Here is a 25413-nt window from a genome sequence, read left to right on the forward strand (position 1 = left end):
AAGTCTGAAATGAACCTGAGACAACTGCCTATCTGTTGAAGCTATTTACATTTTTTAAAAATTGCAGTGAGATGCTGGAGTTAAAAAAAAAGTGCAGCATGTTCTACTTCAGGAAGGGACTGAGTCAGTCAAGTAAAAAAAAAGGCAGAAAACGGACACATTCGTGGCTTCATAAACAGTGAGTACCAGGTGCTAATAATAATAAAGAAAGCAAAAGCAAGCAGAAATGGCACATCAGAAAGATGGATATATTCGATTGACAAGAGTTAACTGGATATTGAATATTGAGCAAATTAAGCAGTATTTTGAAGCAAATGAAAGAGCCAATGCAAAGTGACTGTTAGTTTTGCTGAGTGTAGTAGTTGGAAAAGCATATAGTTTGCTTAGAAGTTTAACTGCGCCAACCAAACCAGATGAAATAAGCTTTGCTGATATCGTGAAATTAATGCATGAGCATTTAGAACCAAAACCATTGTTGATTGCAGAATGCTTTAAGATTCATAAGTGATATCAAAAGGAAAGGGGGACTATTTCAGCATATGTGGCTGAATTGAAGAGATTGTCTGAGCATTGTCATTTCAGTGATGGGCTGAATGATGCATTAAGAGAATCAGTTACTTTATGGAATCTTACAAGAAAGCATTCAAAAATGGCTTCTCACTGAAGCACAACTTTAAAAAAGACTTCAAACAGCAGTATCAATGGAAACAACTGACAGAGATGCAATTGAGTTGCAGTTAGGAATGAGAGTGAGTGTGAACAAAATTGCGGCATCTACACAGAAACCTGCCTGGCTGAACAAATTGTGTTAACATTGTGGCTTATATACATCAGACCAATGCACGTTTAAAGATGAAACTTGCAGAAAATGCAACAAAGTAGGACATATATAAGGAGTATGTCAAGCAGACAAAAATAAATGGACTGCACAGGGAAGTGATTGAGATAAAAAATTGAGTTCCAGTTTCATAAAGGGAAATGATCTGCATGCTATTAATGAAAAACTACAATTAAGGTGAGAATGACCCAGGACTGCGTAGCCTTGAAATGTACAATGGGAAACCTAACAAGAGACAAGTAATATGGCTTACACCAGAAATGAATGCCAAATTAATTGAAATGGAATTGACACTGGCTCAGCTTTTCAGTCATTCCACAAAATAACTTTGAACATCATTTCAAAGATACTGAACTGAAGCCTGCAGATGTCCAACTAAGAACTTGTATTTGAGAAATGATAACTTCTGTGGGAACAGCATTCGTAACAGTGAAATACAACAATCAACAAGGCACATTGGGCTTGGTGTGGTACAAACAAGAGGGCCCGTGTTGTGGGGAATGATTGGTTGAGGCAACTAGAACTTGATTAGAGATCCATCCACCATTTGCATCTGTATCCCCACAATAGAATCAACTGAAAGCAAGTTAAAAAAGGTATTGGATGATGTCACAGCAGTATTCAAGGATGGAATTGGAAAACTCAAACATATTAAGGGTAAAATTGTGATAAAGCCTGTCTGGTTCCTTATAACATCCATGATAAAGTAGCCAGTGAACAAGATCACATGGAGGCTGAAAGAATTCTTTCCAAGGTTGAGTGGAGCTTTTGGGCACCGCCAGTGGTCCCAGTTGCCAGGAAGAATGGGTCTCTCAGAATCTGTGTTGATTTTAAGGTCACCATCAGCCCAGGATAGAGGATATCTTTGCAAAACTTTCTGGAGGAAAGCACTTCAGCAAAGTGCACTTAGCTGAGACCTACGTATAGAGATAGAAGAAGAGACCTAAGTGATTCTCACCATAAACACCCACAAAGGACTTTATCGCAATAGAAGCTATTTTTGGAGTAGCACCTGCACCTGCACTCTGGCAGGAAGCTCTGGACCAGGTGCTGCAAGGCTGCTGAAGCCCTCAGTGTTACCTGGATGACATCATTGTTACCGGTAAGCATGACAAGGAACACCTCTCAAATCTCAAGACAGTGTTAAAAAGATTAGAAGCTTATGGTCTTGGAGCATGATAACAACCAACAACTCTGCAGCAGTGCTGCTCCTGGCTCATCCCTTGTGCTCACGTTTGGATCTCCTCTAACCCAACCTCAGAAGGAGTATGCAGGACAATCAGTTGAATCAGATTGAGGGTTTCAATCAAACAAGGATGATCGATGTTTCACTCCTGGGCAGGCAGTCCTGGTGAGAGTCTACAGAGACTCTGGGGTATGGTATTGATGTGGATAGAGAATTGGTTGGCAGACAGGAAGCAAAGAGTGGGAGTAAATGGGACCTTTTCAGAATGGCAGGCAGTGACTAGTGGGGTACCGCAAGGTTCAGTGCTGGGACCCCAGTTGTTTACAATATATATTAATGATTTAAACAAGGGAATTAAATGCAGCATCTCCAAGTTTGCGGATGACACGAAGCTGGGCGGCGGTGTTAGCTGTGAGGAGGATGCTAAGAGGATGCAGGGTGACTTGGATAGGTGAGTGGACTAATTCATGGCAGATGCAATTTAATGTGGATAAATGTGAGGTTATCCACTTTGGTTACAAGAACAGGAAAACAGATTATTATCTGAATGGTGGCCGATTAGGAAAAGGGGAGGTGCAACGAGACCCGGGTGTCATTGTACACCAGTCATTGAAGGTGGGCATGCAGGTACAGCAAGCGGTGAAAAAGGCAAATGGTATGTTGGCATTCCTAGCAAAAGGATTTGAGTACAGGAGCAGGGAGGTTCCACTGCAGTTGTACAAGGCCTTGGTGAGACCGCACCTAGAGTATTGTGTGCAGTTTGGGTCCCCTAATCTGAGGAAAGACATTCTTGCCATAGAGGGAGTACAGAGAAGGTTCACCAGATTGATTCCTGGGATGGCAGGACTTTCATATGAAGAAAGACTGGATTGACTAGGCTTATACTCACTGGAATTTAGAAGATTGAGGGGGGATCTTATTGAAATGTATGAAATTCTAAGGGGATTGGACAGGCTAGACATAAGAAGATTGTTTCCGACGTTGGGGAAGTCCAGAACGAGGGGTCACAGTTTAAGGATAAAGGGGAAGCCTTTTAGGACCAAGATGAGGAAAAACTTCTTCACACAGAGAGTGGTGAACCCGTGGAATTCTCTGCCACAGGAAACAGTTGAGGCCGGTTCATTGGCTATATCTAAGAGGAAGTTAGGTATGGCCCTTGTGGCTAAAGGGATCGGGGGTATGGAGAGAAAGCTGGTACAGGGTTCTGAGTTGGATGATCAGCCATGATCATACTGAATGGTGGTGCAGGCTTGATGGGCCGAATGGCCTACTCCTGCACCTATTTTCTATGTTTCTATAAGCAAAAGTGGGCACTTGGATAAATTAAGGACAGAACCGGACCATTCTGCTACACAGTGGAGATTGTGTCTGATGTCATCTGGAGATGGCACGTCAATCAGTGGAGGAGAATAGAGTCAATTGTTTGAGAAGAAAGGGATCCTTTCTGTCAAAACCACTTCCTGTAGTCCCAGAGCCAACTCTACAACCACCATGGAGGAGGTCCCAGAACCTCAGATTATTTCACAGCCACAAGTGTTTCACAGTCAAACAGAGTGCCAGCATTGTCAGGGAAGAAATTATTCCACAAGAGTAAGAAGTCCTCCACAGCAATTAAATTTTTAGGTCTAAATAAGATCATTTATAACTTACTATGCTGTGGATATTGATATTGTAGCTTTATTATATAGTATACTCATATAAGTTGAGATGCATTCTATATAGTGTTGGAGTTTTTAGCTGAGCAGGAAGTTGTGTATTTAATATTTAAGTAATACTTGAGTATTATTATGAATATATTGTTTAATTAGGCATTCTTTGTTGTTTAAATAATTATGTTTTATATGCATTCTTCATTACATCACTACATCATTACTGTGCACCTCGTTTTAAGTAAAAAATGAAGAACATATATTCTGCTGATCTGCCCACGTTTTTCTATTGATTAGCTTAATCTCTTAGGGTTACAAAATATAATAGTATCCTTCTCCGTTTCTCCCACCTTTTCCAGAGCTTATTTCCCTCTGAATATGGATACTGCTGATTCCCCACAACTCATTTTCTGTGATCTGGCTTTCAGAAAAATGAGGCTGTGCTTCAGAATTTCTTCTGTTAATTCTCTACTCCGGTGAAAATCAAACCACTAAGCAGGACTTTGCTTTATCATTTCTGTTCTTTCTTTCATTTGGCATGACACCGCCTTTCAAAGTTATAATTACTCAGTAATAAAAGTTGCTGTAACTCTTGGTTAGTCTCACTCATCAGCACTGTGTGAAACAGTAACCAACAGCAGACCAGGAAACATGTCAGCATACTTTCTATCAATTGGATCTCAGCCATCTTCCTGAAATGTGTCTTGGAGCTCATAAATAATAAACACAAGATTCTGAGAAAACGGTTTCATGGTATTAATACGTGTTGATTTTTAAGCATCTGGTTTTGGGAAAAGTTGTGTTTTCTAGTAATTTATTTCCTCAGCTCTTGGCCAGCAGCAAGTCACAATGGTATTTGAAAGCTTTTATATGTAACTAGAATCATATATAAACATAATTATACATCTCAGAGAAATATGCTCTTTTGGCTCACTGCATCAGTGCTGATGGCAGTGCCTATCTGTGCTAATATAATTTGCCCAGATTAGTTCTGTATCCTCCTACACCTTTTCTATCTAATTACCTGTCTGAATGTCCTTTACATGGTGTAATTGTATTTTCTTTGTCACCTCATTCCAGAGATTCAACACCCACTGTGTAAAATAACTTTTCCCTCAGATCTTCTTTTAGTTTCTCTCTTCAAACCTACTGGTAACTAACTCCTTGCTGTAGATCACTCCTATTGTAAATATGCAACCGGAGAATTGCAGAGGGAGATGACATGCAGGTCCAAAAGAATAAGTTACAAGGAACTAATGTGAAGAATAAAATTAATGGGTTTGTTTTGCTGGGAGCTGGCATCAACCCAGACAGTAAGTGTGCAATGATATCTTAGCCCTGTGAAATGGTGTGAGACCCAATAGTAACCCAATGACCTAGTTGTGAGCAGAAAGAATCTCCAGCTGCAGCAGCTTGAACTTTGGGTTTTGAAGCAAGACTGGCATCTGGAGTTACTGTGGTGCATCTGCAAGGTGTAAGAACTCCAGGGACAGAATGTCTGGGGAATTGGTGACCCACAGCTTAAAACCCAATGGGGAGAAAAGGAGTAATGCAATACAAACTAGGAATGGGTGGATGGGTTCCATCATGTTCACCATCAAGCTTTCCTGTTTGGAGTGATAGCTTCTTGCAAGAGTGCAGTGAGGGTCCTGAGACATAGGACTTGCTCAGCTGAATTAAAGTGAGCTAACAACTGTTAAAAGGGGTGATGTAGAGGTACACCTAGTAGGATTGCTGCCTCACAGTTCCAATGACCCAGATTCATTTCTGACCCTTGTTGCTGTTTGTGCAGAGTCTGCAGGTTCCCCCTGTGATTGTATGGTTTCCCTTTGGATGCTCCAGTTTCTTTCTACATCCCAAAGGCATGCAGGTTGGTAGGTTACATTCCCACTGTAAATTTTCCCCGTGTAGGTAGATAGCAGGAAAATCGGGAGAGGGCTAAAGATGTTCACGTGAAAGAGAATATGTTAGAATGAAATATAAGAGGGAATAAGGCTGTTGGCTTTGTTTTGCTAGGAGCTTGCTAGTTGAATCATATAATCTGGGAGAATTTACTAGTTGTTTTTTTTTTAATGAATTACCAGTCGACAACTGGAAGAATAGAGCATAAAGGAAGAAGGAGTACATGTAGTCAAGAAGTATTAGTACAGATAGGAATGATGGTAATCATATACATGGTGGGCTGAATAGCCTGTTTCTACGCTGTTCAAGTCTATCATTAAATGGCTCAAAAATGAGTGGCAAATTGGGTTAAAGTATGGGCAAATATTAAGAGCAAAATTTAAGTTAATATTTAAAGGCACACAGTATTACAACAATTTGGAAGAATCAATAGCTAAAATAAAACTTAGAAGCTATGACCTAGTCATTATTATGAAAGGTGGTGACATAGTAATGAAAACTGGGAGCTGAACACTCAAGAGCTTTTGACATTTTGAATGGTTGGGAGAAATGATAAAGAGGTAAGGAATTGATATTAATTGTTGGAACTGGTAGAGTAGTGAGACTGGGCTGATGATCGTGACAGAATTACATCAGCTTATGTCAATGAATCTAATAATAGCAAAGAGAAGAAAACATTGGAGTGAGTTATTTATGGGCATCAAACAATAGTTGCAATTTTGGAGCCTACAAACTCAGGAAATTAGAAGTTATGAAATAGGGATAATGCAGTGTTTCTTGTCATTTTAGTTCCATGGGGAGAGTTAATATCCTTTCTATCATCAACATCCATGGTCTTTCTGTATTTAATGGCTATCTGGAGAAGATAAATATCAGAGTTGTATTGTACATGTGTACTTTGACAATAAAATGAACCTTTGAACCTTTGAATTTATTCAACATATAGACAGGACAGTTTAAATTTTGGTAACACAGTGGGATGTTTGGGAATGGTTTTCCAGATTAATATGTTGAGAAATGACGAGGAAAATGCATAATGAGAATGGATTGATTAATAATATTAACCTTAAGGGGTTTTAGGGAACAGTGACCATATTATCAACTTTTTAAGTTAGTTGATGACAATAAAATTGTAGTCAGGGAGGACAATTTCAAAAGGATTCAAGGGGCAGTTGACAAGCTGAGTGGTAGGACAATAATGTGGCAGGTAGAATATAATGTGGAATGGAAAAGCAGATTCTGATGTCAAAAGGTCACTGAAAGTTAAGATGCTGGTGCAGCATGCATTTAGGAAGACAAATGTTAACCCATTTTTTATAGGTTTGAGTACGTACAAGTATAAAGATGAGTTATTGTGGATATGTAGTGTCTTGATCAGCATGTACCAAAATATTTTGACTCCTCATTTAAAAATTGACATACTTGTCATGGAGGGAGTGCAACAAAGATTCAGTGGACTTGTTCCAGATTTGGTGGGTTTACTGTAAATGATAAAAAAAACTGAGAATTCTAGGTCTTATTTACCTGAGTTTAGGGAAATGAGGGGTGATCTCACTGATACCAGGGTTTGAATCGGTGTGAGTGGGGGATGCAAAGAGAAATTTTTCTCTGCTATGGAACGTATAACAAGGGGTCACAATCTCAGTTAAATTATAGGCTGCTTAGGGTTGAGAAGAGGCCACACAGATGGTGAATTTTGGAGTTGTCTACCAGTGACTGTGGCTGCTCATTCACAGAATCATTTATAGCTGAGAGCAATTGATTTCAGGATAATAAAGAGACTGGGATGGGGAATATTGGTGGAAAATGATACTGAGGTAGTATGGTCTTCATAAAGGGCCAGGTGGTCTATTTGTGCACTTGATTTTTATGTTCTTCTGACGACCAAAATATATTGGCTCTGGCATCTTACTATCCTCAACCATCATCACCCCTCCCCGCCTGACAATTGTGAGTACACTTGGCTTAGCTGTTGTAGAAGCCAGGAAATGAGTAGGATAATAAAACCACCATTACCTCAATAGTTCAATCTCCACAAGTGGAATTTTTTTTCATTCTCAGTCACAGCAGTCCTGTTAGGTGGGAGAAATCAAGTTTCCTGCTTCAGTCCAGTGCCTGGTCTGTTAAAATTCAAAACACAAGCCTTGTTAAATGCAGCTTTGTTATGAAAAAGGAGTAAGCCTTGCTGTTGCTTAGCACCAAGACAGATTGGATCAATAAGTTAGCAAAAGAAATGGGATGTTTATTTAGCTGGAGAATGGCAAGTGAAGCTGAAGACAGAGTATTAGATGATACATTTTGGAAGTGTTTTTTCCCAAGGCCATGTCTATTTTGAAAGGGAGATATTTTATAAAGAATCCTGGGCTTGGCATTTAAGTTATATGAAGTAATCATAATTACTTTGTTTGTAAATAATGCCATGGATCTTACCATTGTATACAGTTTTTTTGTGTTATGTACAGCTCAGTGTGCATTTGATTAAGAACCAATTGTTAATCTGTAAGTGTTTAACTGGAGTAGATATCAATTTACATCATGATACAAATTCTTTAAACATCATTATACTCCTTTTAGCTAAATCATACAGATACATATGAACAAATTCACAGGTAATAGTCATCACATAATATTATTCTGGTCAATGTTATTATTGGCCAACTTTCTTCTGTAGTTCACCTAAACTACTTCTGTGCCTGAAATTTTAATTTAAGTTGCATCTAACAGTTAATTAAAAGCAAAGAGTAAAATGCACATTTCATCTCAAATAAATAGAATATTCTCAGTGAATTAAATACTTCAGAGTGCTAGCATCAGTTTTACCTGGCTCTTTGTTGGAAGGGAGTTTTCACTGTGAAGCACACATGACAATCATGCGTGGAAGCAAACACATCTCAAAGAATGTGCCAAGCCTTTCAGAACCCCCCATCACTGTATAGCTTGGTTTTCCAATGACACCCCAGTTTGGAATCCAATCCAGAAATGGATATTACTTCTAGTTGTAATGTATATTCAGGAGCAAATTTTCCTCTTTACCTCTTATTTTTGTTTTCATTTCCTGAAGATTCGCATTAACTTCCTAAAATAAAAACAGTTCTGCTTTATATATATTGTCAGTACCTCCTGATTGGTTATTCCTCAACCAGTCATGTTCCAGCTGTCCCACTTTGTTTACAATCAAATTCCAGTTCCTGCTTAGATCAAGACCTTCGTTGTTGTTAAAATTCTTCTATCTTATCTATCCCTTTCAAAATGTTTTATGTTTCTATAAGATCCCCTCTCATTCTTCTGAATTTCAGAGAGTATTGTCCCAGGCAACTCAATCTCGCCTCATAGGTTAACCCCTTCATCTCTGGAATCAACCTGGTGAACCTTTCCTGCACTGCCTCTAAAGCCAGTATAGCCTTCCTCAAGTACGGAGACCAGAACTGCACACAGTACTCGAGGTGTGCCAGCACCAGTATCCTGTATAGTTGCAGCATGACCTCCCTGCTCTTGATTTCAATCCCTCTAGTAATGAAGGCTAACATTCTGTTTGCCTTCTTAATGAACTATGGTACCTGCAAGGCAAATTTTTGTGATTCATGCACAAGCACTCCCAAGTCCCTCTGCACAGCAGCTTGCTGCAATCTTTCAGCATTTAAATAATAATCTGCTCTTCTATTATTCCTTCCAAAATGGATGATCTCGCATTTACCAATGTTGTATTCCATCTGCCAGACCTTGGTCCACTCACTAACCTATCAATATCCCTCTGCAGACTCTCCACATCCTCTGTACAATTTGCTTTTCCACTCAGTTCGGTGTCATCAGCAAATTTTGCTACACTACTCTCAGTCACCTCATCCAAATCATCAGCATAAATGGTAAACAGCTGTGGGCTCAGCACCAACCCCTGCGGCACCCCACCCACCACCGACTATCAACGGGAGAAACACCCATTTATTCCAACTCTCTGCCTTCTATCGGTTAACCGATCCACTATCCATGCCAGTACACTTCCTCCGACTCCATGCATCCGTATCTTATTTATGTCTTTTGTGCGGCACCTTATTGAACGCCTTCTGGATATCGAAGTATACGATATCCATCTGTTCCCCTCTATCCACTGCACTCATTATGTCCTCAAAGAACTCCAGTAAGTTTGTCCAGCAGGACCTGCCCTTTCTGAATCCATGCTGCATCTGTCTTGTCTAATGGAACCTCTCCTTTTTAAATGTTTTGCTATTTCTTCCTTAATGACAGCTTCAAGCATTTTCCAGACTATGGATGTTAAGCTAACTGGCCTATAGCTGCCGATCTTTGGCCTACACCCTCTTTTAAAAAGTACCGTGACATTTGCTGTCTTCCAGTCTGCTGGGACCTGCCCAGAGTCTAGAGAATTTTGGTAAATGATTACCAATGCATCTACTATAACATCCGCCAATTCCCTCAGCACTCTGGGATGCATTCCATCAGGACCAGGGTACTTAACTACCTTCAGGCCCTCTAGTTTTCTCATCACTACCTCTTTAATGACAGTGATTTTATCGAGGTCTTCACCTCCCATTTTGTCCATAACATCCTTCTTTGGCATATTAGACATGTCCTCCACCACGAAGACTGACACAAAATAGTTGTTCAATGCCTCAGCCATTTCCTTATCACCCAATATCAATTTTCCTTTCTTGTCTTCCAAGGGACCTACGTTGACTTAGCCACCCTCTTCTGCTTTATATATTTATAAATACTTTTGCTATCTGTTTTTATATTTTATGCTAATTTATTTTCATACTCTATCTTCCCTTTCCTTATTTTTTGTTTAGTTGTTCTTTGTTGCTCTTTAAAGTTTTCCCTATCCTCCAGTCTCCCACTACTCTTTGTGACTTTGTACACATGAGCTTGTAATTTCATACTATCTTTTATTTCCTTAGTTATCCAAGGCTGGCTCTCCCCACACTTACTGTCCTTACTTTTGACTGGAATATAGTTTTGTTGAGCACTGTGAAAAATCTCTTTGAAAGTATTCCACTGTTCCTCAACTGTCCTACCAAATAGCCTGTGCTCCCAATCCACATTAGTCAACTCCTCCCTCATCCTGTTGTAGTCTCCCTTGTTCAAGCATAATGCACTTGTTTTAGATCTGAATATTTCATCCTTACATCTGTATGCGAAATTGAATCATACTATGATCACTCTTTCCAAGAGGATCCCTGACTACAAGATTGTTACTCTTACCTGTCTCATTGCACAGGTCTAGATCTAAGGTAGCATTTTCCCTTGTAGGTTCACTGACATGCTGCTCAGCAAAGCCATCACGGATGATTCTATGAAGTCCTCCTCAAGACTTCCTTGACCAACCTGATTCACCCAATATCTGTGCAAGTTAAAATCCCCCATGACAACTGCCGTTCCATTCTTATAAGTCTCAGTTATTTCTTGGTTAATTGCCTCTGCCTCTGCAATATGTTTATTAGGTGGCCTATAGACAACTCTCACCAGTGGTTTTTTCCCTTTACTATTCTTAATTTCTACCCAGATGGACTCAACATTCTGCTCCGTAGATCTTATATCGTCTCTCACAATCGCCTTGATCTCATCCTTAATTAAGAGCGCCACCCCACCTCCTTTGCCTTCCTGCCTATCTTTCCGTATTACCTGATACCCTTGGATGTTTAATTCCAGGTCATCTCCATCTTACAGGTTTCTGTAATGGCCACTAAATCGTATGCCTTGGTACTGATCTGTGCCACAGGTGCGCTAGCCTTGTTTCTAATACTACAGGCATTTAGATAAAGTGCCCTTATACTCATTGCCCTTTTAGAATCTAGTGGCCTATGCGGTTTTTGCTTTTTACTTTTATGCAGTCTACTCTTACTTTTTTCTTCACTAACTCTAGCTTTGGTCTCTGCATCACTTCCCTCTTCTGTGTTGGTTCCCATCCTCCTGCCATATTAGTTTAAAACCTCCCCAACGGCACTAGCTTCCACAATTGTTTTTGGCTGTTTCGTGATTTTAGATATATCGCATCAATTGTTTTACTGATATCAATCTGGTGGGTAGTAGCTGATGCTGGAACTGTCAGCCTCCAGACACTGACTATCAGTTGGTCTTGGACCTGTGAATATACACTGACACCTGCAGAAGCCCAGAGCTTACTGAATGAGAGGAGGCATTGTATGGTCTTATACACAGTGACTGCCTGTTAGGTGATTTCCCAGATCAGACAGTTCATGATTAGAGACTACGCTGGCTTCATTGGGATTCTAAGCCTGAGGATAAAGGGGCAAAATTTACTTGTTTATAACTATATTTTTACTCCTGTGTTTCTTTATGTTTTTATTCATTATTTTTGGTCCTTGCTTCATAATTTCAGTGTTAGTTACTGCAAATGTCTCTGAATATTTGCTCTCTACAGCTGAATTGTGAGAGTTTATGCATGTGACTAGCAACCACTGGAACTCCGTCGTATCCAGATGTGACCATTAGATTACATTGTCAAAAGCTGAGGTGTAGTCTGAGAATTTAGACAGTTTCCTGCTCGGTCTGTTTCATTGCTGCAAGTTTCCTGGAAAATTATTAGCTGATTTAATTTGACTAAATTACATATCAATTGTAAACATAATATTAATTCCCCTTTGCTAAACTTTCCAAAGTTCCTATCTTGTCAAAACAGACTTAATGCTGTATTCAGCACATTTGTTCTGAGTAAGGCCCTTATGATGTTGCATTAGAATAAAGACAGGGAAAGAATTGTTTCAAATTACTCATGACAATTCCTTTCCTTTCTCATTGCTTCGCAGTATCAGATCCTCTTTCAAGGTTATCTTCCTCTTTAGTAATTTTGAACTATTTCATTTTTACTGACTTACAGCCGTTAATCCCTAAGCACGTCACAATCTGTTGGTATTCAAACATTATTTTTCCAGATTTACATTTTTGATGGATCATGCACTTATTTCAATATTCCACATCTAATTTATCATTGCAGACTCTGGAAAGCATTGATTTGCTGTTACCTGCCTCAGAGCTTGAAGTGTGATAGATTCCTCCCCGTCGATGAAAACAATGCTGCCAGATGAAATAGCACTGGAGATAGTTAGCCACGACCCTATGTTTCCATTAAAACTGTATCCACAGGCACAGACAAGACTGCTTTGGCAAGTTCATTGCTCTTGGAGGCTGCATTCTATTCAAAAGAGCATTTGTATGAAGAGAAGAAGTTAAGCCAGAAGCTTTGCCTTTACAGTTAGTGCTGAAACAAGATAAAGGATAGGAGCTGGAGAAAATTTCTGGCAAACCATGTTTTTGAAGGTAGTTATGCAAATCTTATGCAAATTTAATAAACATGAAAGCTGAATCATTCAATCCATCAAGAGCCTTTGTACTAAACAGCCAAATCATGGAGGCTGTGGCCACTTTATTCAGTGTCCCCTGAACCCAATAAAGTGGTTACTGAGTGTATGTTCAAGGTCTTCTGCTGCTGTAGCCCATCCACTTCAAGGTTCGATGTATTGTGCATTCAGAGATGCTCTTCTGCACACCGCTGTTGTAACGTGTTACTGTCACCTTCCTGTCTGCTTGAAGAAGTCTGGTCATTCTCCTCAGACCTCTTTCATGAACAAGGTGTTTTTGCCCACAGAACTGGAAACTTATACTTTTTGCACCATTCTCTGTAAAATCTAGAGACTATTATGCATGAAAATCCCTGGAGATCAGTAGCTTCTGTGATCTCAAACCACCACATCCAGAACTAACAATCATTCCATGGTCAAAGTCACTTAGATCCTATTTTTCCCCATTCTGACGTTTGGTCTGAAGAACAAGTGAACCTTGTGATCATGTCTGCTTGTTTTTGTGCATGACTTGATGACACATAATTGGCTAATTAGATATTTGCATTAATGCATAAAGGTGTACCTAATAAAGTGGCCACTGAATGTATGTTCCTAAATTCTCAGTTGCAACATATTCATAAAACTCAATCATTTTGGATTTCAGTCCTTGTTTGCCAAACTTTATATTATATTACTGAAGTCCCCTTTTACTGGGCATCTCTGGAAATATGGCTCATTAGCCCCTCGCTAACAGCCATTGCATTCCATGTCCAGAAACTCACATATTTCGGACTTCATACATCTACAGTGTTTACAGTTTTTATCCCGCCAAATCCCTGAGATTGGGATGTCTTTCACCCAGTTTGGGTCTATGCTGTGTGATTTACTGCCCTGGGCAATTTCCTGTTGGCAAGAAATAACAGATTATATAATGTATACAATTATAATGGATACAATTATCCATTAATGGATAATTGGAGTATCTTTAAGATTGTTAACTTAAGCAACCAGTTATTAAAGAAAAGCAAAAAGCAAAATGGCCCATTATTCTTAAAGAGTCAAATGTGCACTTAAGTTGGAGCTCATCTTGAACTAGTCTGTCACTCACACGCTGGACCCTCGATCTGTGTGAAATTACTGACCACCTACAGAATGTTGTTCGAAATCCGTCTCAAACAAACGGATCTCCCACGGGAGTATTGGTCCTTCCTCCTTGAAACCATTCATCTGCACAAAGCAGCTTGTGCAACCTCAGCCATTCACGATCCTGTCTTCTCTCTGCTTCGGCCAAGAAAGACCTCCCCACACCCACGTTCTCCAGACCCTTCTCCCAATTCTGCCATCCTGATTGGCTGACACCATGTTCCTAAGCTGAACAGCAAAACCTCTTGTTTCAGGTCAAACCAAACAAGCTGAAAGCAGAACAGACTGTTCTTACAGACTTGCTGAGATGGAATACCTACAGCATAGCAGTAACAATCTTAACCAGTGCATTACACTCTCTTCCCACCAGAAATAGTCATGTTCTCATGGCTTTGAAACTTATCAAACCATCATTAATAACACAGCTTTCAATGGAATTTTGTAATGTCAGGACCTCCAATCCATTTGAGAATGGTAGTGACATATTTCACTAGGGCGATAGACACAGCACTCTATTCCCCCAGTGTGTCATAGGCCAGCCTATCAGGGGTTTCCTGAGACCTCCTTGTCCTATCTTCAGCCCCTCCAGCCTCAACCATCCCATATGACCCTTCCTGTCTTCGAGAGGGTGCCTCCCTTGTCTATCACTCATGACTATCAGTGACTCATGCCCCCTGCTCCATGACCAAACTTAACTTCCTTAAGTTTAAGCAGGTACTGCCAAACATCTTCAACCTCCGCTTGTGCTAACCAGCGAGACCTCTCTGGGAAAGGGGTGTCCTCGGTCGCTCTGATAGTGAGGCAAGTACTCCTGAAGTGACCAACATCAGCTTCGTCAGTAGAAAACACATTTTCATGTCCCAACACTTTCACAGTAATCTTCTTTTTCATTCCTCAGATATTCCGGCATATTCTGATGGTCCTGTCACTCCAGCTACTCCTCCAGGGTGTAATTTGACAGGTTTAGTCTGGGTGCACCACACAGTTCCTCGTTTCTGCTTAGAAGCTTGCACCTTCTCAAAATGGGTTCTGATCACAGATTCATGGACAAGGTTCCTTACATTTCTCTCCTTGCATGCTGCCAGGAACCTTCTCACCAGAGGAGTATTTGTTCCCACAGAATACTTTGTAACCCTTTGTAACTGGATCCAGGCAGACCAACACCGGTGTGTGTCAATAGTCTCAGTTACTCCAACACCTGTTCCAAAAACTCCATTGTTATTTCAATGACAAGTAACTGTCACATGGGTACTCATCAGTACCAAGCCCCCGGATCTGAAGGAGACTGCGTGTCATCAATGGTAAATGCATCAGATACTAGTTGTAAAAGGATCTATAAAGCCGAGTAACTTGAGAACCTGTGTCAAGTATGGCTGTAGCATAAACACCTTCAATCTATATGGATAACATCAGAGCTTGGTCCCACTAAACCTTCAGGACCAGGGTTTAGTACTTCAGTATTTCCCTTGACACACTAATAGGAATGTATCCTTTCTGAAACATCAGCCAGTTTCTTTACTGGGTCTCTCTATAGTTTTACCACTTTTCTCCTCAGTTTGGTTAACCGGTGATTTACTTTCCTGAACTGTCCTTCACCACAGTGGTAACAGAAAATACTGGACACTTTTCCTGTGAAGGGACCTTGCTCAGTAGCTGCCTTCACCTTCGTACATCCCATCAGTGAGTTCAGCTTCCTATTGGCCTCATCAGGATTGGTGGCAGCACTAGCCAATATCCAAAATACCTCAGCCCTCAGATCTTTCCTGACATCCTCCAAAACCCCTGCTTGTGTGGGAACAGAAGCTACTACTGAGGACTGAGCACTGCTGATGGAAGTCTCCTGCTCCTCCATTGTGCTTTCCTCCTCTCTAATGTCTCTGAGTATCTCAATAAAAGATGCAGGAGGGCACATCTTGTGGGTCACTTGAATATGTAGAGCAATCACATCGTGTGACAGCTCGTCCTTCACAATTTGCTCCATCTCCAAGCAATTTCTCTTAGACAATTGAATGCCCTCTTTGTGGCACAACCAGTGCAGCAGGTTCTCCAATCTGAAACTGTAGGCAGACAACTTCTCTCTTTCCTCCTGGAATGTGTGCCTAAACTTCATCCTAAAATCAGCTGCAGTTCCAGCAGTGCCAAAAGCATCTTCCAGAGCTTGCAGATAATTAGCTGACGGAGCCAGTGGGTTTTCTGCCTCGAGGAACCTCACTACATCAGTCGCTGGCCCCTCTCTATCAGTCTCTGTTTTCTCATATTATCTGAGCACTGTCATTCATCCAGTAACTGAGATGTTTACTCAGCCCAAGCCTCATTTTCTTTTTCCCCATCGGGTGTGGGCTTGACCCCAGAGAACACTTGCTGTCGACAATAACTTTGGCTCTCCACAGATATATTTCTGCATTTATCAACCAATGATGTAATTGTCAAAATGAACTCAGAATTTAAATCAGCAGCTGAAGGACTCAGTAAACCTATCACATCAGACAACTCCTTTCCCTCACTCCGCAGAAACGAGAGCAACTTTTCTTTAAAGTCTCCATCCTCAGCTACGGGAATATCAACTTCCAATTCTGCTCCCTCGCCTACACTCACCTCCTTTGTGAAAGTATGAATGGGCCATGGCCCTGCCTTTCCGGGTATTCCAATGGTACCAGGCAGATTCACTCCCGTTACATCAGTGCTAGTCTGAACTAAAACAAAACCTTTGCCCGCCATTTGGTCAAACTGCTGTTTCATGAACGTAGCTTTCCCTAATTCTCTAACAGTATTTAAAACCCTAATCAACATTTCATCTGGGCTGTGGATATCTGCCTTGCTCATAACACAGGCATTAGATACAGGTCACCTCTTTGAATTATACCAATGCTCCTTATTTTAGAAAGGATATACTGACATTGGAGAAGGTTCAGAGAAGATTCACAAGAAAGATTCCAAGAATGTTCCACAGGAGGAACATGTGGTAACCCTTGGGCTGTATTCCCTGGAGTTCAGCAGAATGAGGGTATTATTCTCCTTTTCAAAATCTTTAACTCATTGAGGAGTGAAGCATTTATGATGTTGTGTTTCACTTTGAAGGAAGTTATGGCTTACATACATTCAATTCCAACTCTAGTTTCACTTGCTTTATCACTCTTAATGTAGCTTTCTGTAGATTTTACCTGAGCAACTTGTAGAGTTCTGTATCATTGGCCTTGAACACCATATATCTAGCCCACAGCAAACTGTGAATTGTATGGTTTATCCACAGCTTCTGGTTTGGGCATGTCTGCTATGTTCTTGAAGGCACACACTCATCCACACAGGTCTCGATAAAGTTGGTGACAGCTGTGGCATATTCATTCAGATCTGAAGATGAATCTCTCAATATAGTTCAATACCAGTTCAAAGCTGTCCTGTAAGTCCTCCTCTGCCTCCCTTCACCATATCTTTGTGGTCCTCACTACTGGTGATATGGTCCTCAGCCTCTGCTTGTATACCAGGAGTACAGGTACAGCCAGATTATCGAACTCGCTGCTTGCCGTAGATACTACTTCATGTACATCAATTTTGAAGACTCAGGCAATGATAATAATATAATGGTCACTGAATCAGTTAATGGTGAACTATGGTTATACAATTAGATGCTTTTAAAACTTCTGTTAATCAGTTTGCCAAGCTGTTCTCTGTTAATTATTTGTAATGGAAACTACTGGGTACTCTGACCACAATTTTTTTTATAAAAAGAAAGATTAAATAGGTTGGACAGTGCCTTTGGAGAGAGAAGCAGTTACTATTTCAGATCTCGTAAATGGAAAAAGTTAGTGATTATATAAAGTATTAAGCTGCAGAGAAAGGGACAGTGGGCAGGGAGGTCAAAAGATGGATTTGGAGGATGTGAGAGAAAAAATAGAACGAATTGTGAAGGTTCTGAAAGAAACTGGCTGTTAAAAGTTTGTAGTGAACAGAAGGTACATCTGAGAGAGGTGCAGTTGGAGGAGACAAGAACTAAATTTACCAGATGATCGATAGAACTGTGAGATGCAAGACTGGAATGGAATGGTTGATTTTCTGAAATTGTTGATTTCAGGGTTCCACTCAAAAGGCTACAATGTGGCAGCTGGAAGATGAGGTGCTGTTCTCTAAGGCTGCATTTAAATTAATTGAATCACTTTCTGAGTCTACATTGAAAATGTGCAAGAGAATCACTGCTTCACCTGGAAACAATGTTTGGGACTGGATAGTGGAAAGGGAAAAGATTACAAGGCAGATGCTGCATCTGCAGGAAGGTGCAAAGAGAAGAGAAATGATTACTAATAGGAATGGAAGATTAAACCAGTGGTTTGGAAGGGATTCTCCCTTCAGAACGTGGAGAAAGAGATATACAGTTTTTGTGGTGTGGTGTCATAGTGGAGGTGTCAGAAATGACTGAACATGGTATTGTGAATGTGGAAGGTGAGGACAAGGAGAACCCTTTTTTTTCTGGGTTGGTAGAGCAGATGTATAGCTAATGGGACAGACGTGGTTGAAAATCCGTCAACTGTGGTAGAAGGGAAACCATAGTGGAGGAAATAAAAAGACTTTTCAGGAGCACCAATGTGCAAAGTGACACACTGGAGATGAAAAATGGGGAGAATTGGTCACAGTACTTACAGGAATCAGAATTAGATTTATTATCACATTGACGTAAATGACATGAAATATGTTGTTTTGCATCAGCATTACAGAGCAGACATAAAATTGCTGTAAATTACAAAATAGTGCTATATGAAGGAATAATGGGACAATTTTTATGGACCTTTCAGAAATCTGATGGTGGAGGGTAAGAAGCTGTTCTTGAACCTCTAAGTGTGGATCTTCAGGCTCCTGTACCACCTTCTTGATGGTAGTAAGGAGAAGAGGGCACATCACAGAGGTTTCTTCGTGATGGATGCTGCCTTCTTGAGCACTACCTCTTGAACGTGTCCTTAGTGGTGGGGAGGGTTGTGTCTTAATGGAGATGGCTGAGTTAATAACCTTTTACATCTTCTTGTGTTCCTGTGCATTGGAGCCTGTATAACTCTAACAGGCTGTGATGCAACCAGTCAGAAAGCTTTCCCCGGTAAACCTGTGGAAACTTCTAAGGGTATTTGGTGAAATACTGAATCTCCTTAAACTCCGAGTGAAGTATAGCTGCTGAGCTGCTGGTGTGCCCTCTTGATGATTGTATCATTGTGTTGGGCACATGATAGATCCTCTGAGATATTGGCACCCAAGAACTCACCCTTTCCACTGCTGACCCATCAGTGAAGACTGTTATGTGTCACCTTGACTTCCCCTTCCTGAATTTTGCAATCAGTTGTTTGGTTTTGCTGATGCTGAGTGCGAGGTATTATTGTGACACCACTTAACCAGCTGATTGACCTCACTCCTGTACACCTCTTCATTCTGTCTGAGATTCTGCCAACAACAGTGGTGCCATCGGTGAACTTGTAGGTGGAATTTCGGCTTTACCTGGCACCTATCCCTGAGGTGTGCCCACAGTGATTATCATTGAAGAGATGCTATCACTGTCTTGCATTGATTGCCATCTCCTGATACAGAAGCTGATGATCCAGCTGGAGAGGGACGTGCAGAGACCCAGGTTTTGAAACTTGTTGATCAGTAGTATTGGATTGATGGTGTAGAAGGCCAGGTTGTAACTGAATAACAGCCTGATGCCTGATTTGTGGTGTTTAGGTGCTCCAAAGCAGAGTGGAGAGCCAGGGAGATTGTATCTGTTGTAGATCTATTGTGGCATAAGGCAAATTACAGCAGATCAGACCTTTGCTCAGGCAGGAATTAATTCACAGGGTGGGAAATAATTTGGGTAACAAACACAAAATTCTGGAGGAAATCAGTTGGTCAGGGAGCATCTCTGGAAAAGAATAAACAGTTGACATTTTGGGACAGAAACATCGACTGTTTATTTCTCTCCATAGAAGCTGCCTGACCTGCTGAGTTTCTCTAACATGTGTGCATTACTCTGTATTTCCAGCATCTGCAGAATCTCCTGTGTTTGGGAAATAACTTGGTGTGTCTTTGTGGGCTTATAATAGACAGTGGCCACTGATTGTTCTGAGAAGGAAGTAGATGGGTAGCAAGAGGAAAGAAAAGGCACAATGGATGGTGTTAATTTGAGAAAAAAGATGGAAACTTGTAGGAGCGGTGATAAAACTTTCAAATACTATATAAGAGCACGAAGCAGTACTAAACCTGTCATTAGTGTACCAAGAAAAGTAATGAGGGAAGAGGATAGATAGGGTTAAAACACAGAGTATTTTGTATAGCCCTCAAGGCAAAATGTGACTTATAAAGGTTCCTGTAGTTACATCTTTTGTTTCCAGAAAGTGAGTGAGGTTGAAGAAAAACTGTACAACAGAAGAACATGTTCAGATAGGTGAAGAAGCAGTAGTGGATGGGGAAATGATTGGTCTCACTTTAGTCATTTCAAAAGGGTTCCATGCTGTCCAGTTGTTTGTTGGGATTGCTTGCAGATGTGATTTCTCATCCTAATGTAATAATTATCAGTAGACACTTGTCAGAGCATGAGTTGCAGTTTGGCTACTTGATGATTTGACTATACATATCTCGAATGAAGGAGCAGGTAGAGCACTTTCTACCTGGCCAGATGCAATTAACTTCCAGTTCTAAGCAGGCAGTAAACCATGGAATGTTCTGTACTGTAGAACTCTGACTTACAAACTAAAAACTATAGTGCTGTCTGGAATTGGAATGGCTAGTGAGAATGAAGCTACAATTTGTAGATTTATAGTATGCTGTGTTTAGTTTCAGCTCCAAATGGTCGTTAAGAGCATATATATTATTGGTAAGATTGAGGAGTATCACTAACTTTACCTTTGCATATAATTTGCTGATCTTTAGAATGGTGAATGCAATGAATACTTCTGTTAAGCAGCCAAATCTTGCAAAATTCCCTCTTGGAAGGATGATAATACCTCCAGTAAATAATCAGCAAGGTCTAACCTCTGGGCAATAAGTATTGTTTCTGCTGCTGCAGGATAGTTCAATGTCATGAAAACTTTCTCACAATACACAACTGTATGGCTTTATAACTGTTTAAACACAAGGAAACAAATGCAGACAGTGCAGCTTTTACCAAATTTTTATAAATTGCCTAAATTATTGAGAAAGTGGCATTTTACACAATGGGATATAATCCTAGTAACTTTATGTATCCTTTGCAGGAAGGTCAAGTTGGGATAAAACTGAAACCAACTCAAATGTTAGAAATAAATAAATTGCCAAAGAATTTGTGGAATCAAAGTGGACATGGAGACCAAACTGAACGACACATTCAACGGCGGAGTATTGCAGAAATGATGACAAAAATTAAATATTTTCCTGTAAAGTACAGCTTCTACAGCAAAGTAAGAACTGATCTGCATTATTGATGTTAAGATGTGTTTTTGGAAGAATTGAAGTCCAGACTGGTCACTGGTAACTATTAGCACTCAAATTATTCCCATGGAGATGATTGAAACAGTTAAATTTATCAGGAACTTTATTGTGACCAAGCATAAGCACTTTTTCATGTGCAAAACAACTTAAGGGAATTCAACTCTCCTTTCATCATTAAAAAGTTAAAATTAACTACAGAATTAAAGTGCAGATCCTGAAATTTCCTGGCACTCAGTGGCACTTCCAACTTACAATAAAAGTCATAAACAAAGGATTACATGATAGTTATCAGAAGGCTAACCGAGATACTCCCCATGCACGTCTTTCTGAAGTCCTGCCGGAGTTGTGACATAAACATCCCACATCATAGATATTTTGGCCTGGGTTTTTGATTAACTCAAGCTTGAATGAATTTGGCAGAGTGCAAGTCTTCAGTGAGAGGGATATGGACTAGGGTCCAGTTCTCACATCATTAACAATATTAGGTAGAAGTAAAGTCGTGAAGAAGGGCCAGTGAATGACTACCTCCTTGCTTGCATTCAGAAAAGAAGTTGGTCTCGGCCAAAGCACGAATTGTGTTTTTTCCCAACCTCATTGTTCAATTGTGATCTATATTTCTAGTTGGAAAAAACAATGTATGTTTGATATAATGACTTTAATTTGATAGTCTGCAAACCTAAGTAGAATTAACTTCACATCAGGAGATTATAGGATAGGATGTAGAAGAGTATGGTGCAGGTACAGGCATTTGACTTGCCATCTCTGTGCTAATCATAATGTCAGACTAAACAATCCATTCTGCCTGCACATAGTATCTATCTCTCAAAGCTCTGCCAGTTCATGTATCTGTCTAAATGACATTTCAACACTGTTATCCTATTTACTTTTAACACCTTACTTGACAGTGCGTTCTAGGTACTTGACACCATGTGAAAAAAAAATTGCCTCTCAAGTCCCTTTTAATCTTTCCTCCACTAACCTTAAAGTTGTCTTCAAGTATTTCACATTTCCACTCTAAGAAGAGTCAATCTGCTCTATCTATATCTTGCATAATTTTGGAGATCTCTATTATGACTCCCCTCAATTTCTGACACTCCAGAGAAAACAGTCCAAATTTGTCCAATCTTTTCTTACAACTAACACTCTCTAATCCGGGCAACATCCTGATGAATCTCATCTGCATTCTCTACAAAGCCTCCACATCCCTCCTGTAGTGTGTCAACTAGAACTACACTTGCCCAGAGTTACTTTGCTAAAGGAAAAGAAAAAAATATGCAGAGATGGAAGGATTTAAGGATGGAATTTCAGGGTTGGGGCACAGATAGAAGAACATTTAAATGTCTAAAATGCAGAGTATAGTCTTAAATTGTGTAATGTAGAGTTTACAGGGGGTGTTGGATGCTGCAAACTGTATAGATTTGAATACAGAGAGAAAATTTTCAATTAAGGAGCATTACTGGCCCAAGAGCCATTCAGTGACTACAGAGTGATGAAAGAAACAGCCTTCCTCCAACGATCATGATGATAATAGCAATGTTTAGAATGAACCCTGAAACGATAGAAACTAGCAGAGTGCAAATATTTTCATTTGTCCTGTGAGTACTGAGCTTGGGCTTAGGAGATGCTGTCTGGAATACACTCTTCCCTTTAACTGACTCCTTTAGTGCAGAACTGAAAGTTCATTATGGGTGGAACTTCCTTCAGCTGTTGATCGTATTTTGGCCCCAGAGTGTTCCCATACAGTCCCTATAAAAAGTTTATTGTTTTACAATATTGATGCACAGTGGATTTAACTTGGCTTTTTTAACACTGATCAACAAAAAAAGACTCATGTCAAAGTGAAAGCGAATCTCTACAAAGTGATCTAAATTAATCACAAACATAAAACACAAAATAATTGATTGCACTAACATTCAACTTTAATATGATACACCAAATCATCACTGGTGCAGCCAATTGGTTTTAAAAGTCACATAATTAGTTAAATAGAAATCACTGTGTGCAGTCAGGATATTTCAATTGATTGTAGTAAAAATATACCTGTATCTGGAAGGTCCAACAGCTGGTGAGTAAGTATTCTGGCAAAAACTATACCACGAAAACAAAAGAACACTCCAAGCAACTCTGTGAAAAGGTTATTGAAAAGCAGAAGTCAGGAGATGGATACAAGAACATTTTGAAGTCACTGAATTTCCCTTGGAGTACAGTTAAGTCAATCATCAAGAAATGGAAAGAATATGGAGCAGCTGTAAATCTGCTTAGAGTAGACTGTCCTCACAAAGAAAGAAAAGGACTAGTGAGGGAGGCCACCAAGAGATGTTTGGCAACTCTGGAGGAGTTACAAGCTTCAGTAGTTGAGATGGGAGAAACTGCGCATACAAGCACTGTTGCCCAGGTGCTTCACTGGTCACAGCTTTATGGGAGAGTGGCAAAGAGAAAGCCACCGGTGAAAGAAACTCACATGGAATCTCGGCTAGAGTACGCCAGAAGGCATGTGGAGGACTCTGAAATCAGCGGGAAGAGGGTACTATGGTCTGATGAAACCTAAATTGATCTTTCTGGCCATCAGACTAAATGCTAGATAGATAGATAGATAGATACTTTATTCATCCCCATGGGGAAATTCAGCATTTTTTTCCAATGTCCCATACACTTGTTGTAGCAAAAACTCATTACATACAATACTTAACTCAGTAATAATATGATATGCATCTAAATCACTAACTCAAAAAGCATTAATAATAGCTTTAAAAAAAAGTTCTTAAGTCCTGGCAGTTGAATTGTAAAGCCTAATGGCATTGGGGAGTATTGACCTCTTCATCCTGTCTGAGGAGCATTGCATCGACAGTAACCTGTCGCTGAAACTGCTTCTCTGTCTCTGGATGGTGCTATGTAGAGGATGTTCAGGGTTTTCCATAATTGACCGTAGCCTACTCAGCGCCCTTCGCTCAGCTACCGATGTTAAACTCTCCAGTACTTTGCCCACGACAGAGCCCGCCTTCCTTATCAGCTTATTAAGACGTGAGGCGTCCTTCTTCTTAATGCTTCCTCCCCAACACGCCACCACAAAGAAGAGGGCGCTCTCAACAACTGACCTATAGAACATCTTCAGCATCTCACTGCAGACATTGAATGACGCCAACCTTCTAAGGAAGTACAGTCGACTCTGTGCCTTCCTGCACAAGGCATCTGTGTTGGCAGTCCAGTCTAGCTTCTCGTCCAACTGTACTCCCAGATACTTGTAGGTCTTAACCTGCTCCACACATTCTCCATTAATGATCACTGGCTCCATATGAGGCCTAGATCTCCTAAAGTCCACCACCATCTCCTTGGTCTTGGTGACATTGAGACGCAGGTAGTTTGAGTTGCACCATATCACAAAGTCCTGTATCAGTTTCCTATACTCCTCCTCCTGTCCATTCCTGACACACCCCACTATGGCCGTGTCATCAGCGAACTTCTGCACATGGCAGGACTCCGAGTTATATTGGAAGTCAGATGTGTACAGGGTGAACAGGACCGGAGAGAGTACGGTTCCCTGTGGCGCTCCTGTGCTGCTGACCACTGTGTCAGACCTACAGTCTCCCAACCGCACATACTGAGGTCTATCTGTCAAGTAGTCCACTATCCAATCCACCATGTGAGAGTCTACTCCCATCTCCGTTAGTTTGTGCTTTAAGATCTTGGGCTGGATGGTGTTAAAGGCCAAACACAACACATCATCATAAACACACCATCCCAATTGTGAAGCATGGTGGTGGCTGCATCATGCTGTGCGGATGCTTCACTGCAGCAGGACCTGGAAGGCTTGTGAAACTAAACAGTAAACTGAATGCAGAAAAATCCTGGAGAAAAACCTGATGAAGTCTCAAGAGAATTGCAACATGGGAGAAGATTTACTTTCCAGCAAGACAATGACCCCAAGCATAAAGCCAACGCTACACAGGAGTGGCTTAAAAACAA

At 40.5% G+C, this 25413-nt stretch overlaps 1 protein-coding gene across 4 annotated transcripts in view; it reads left to right on the forward strand.

Annotated features, from left to right (window-relative positions):
• Positions 1 to 25413, forward strand: part of LOC140726745 (transmembrane protein 182-like) — a 105195-nt gene that overhangs the window by 9247 nt on the left and 70535 nt on the right. For all 4 annotated transcript variants that reach the window (XM_073043523.1, XM_073043526.1, XM_073043522.1 and 1 more), the window contains exon 2: positions 21237 to 21419. In XM_073043523.1, coding sequence (XP_072899624.1) covers positions 21237 to 21419 — 183 coding nt within the window. The remainder of the gene's footprint in view (positions 1 to 21236; positions 21420 to 25413) is intronic.

Source organism: Hemitrygon akajei, chromosome 4 (assembly GCF_048418815.1).
Source record: "Hemitrygon akajei chromosome 4, sHemAka1.3, whole genome shotgun sequence".
NCBI lineage: Eukaryota > Metazoa > Chordata > Chondrichthyes > Myliobatiformes > Dasyatidae > Hemitrygon > Hemitrygon akajei.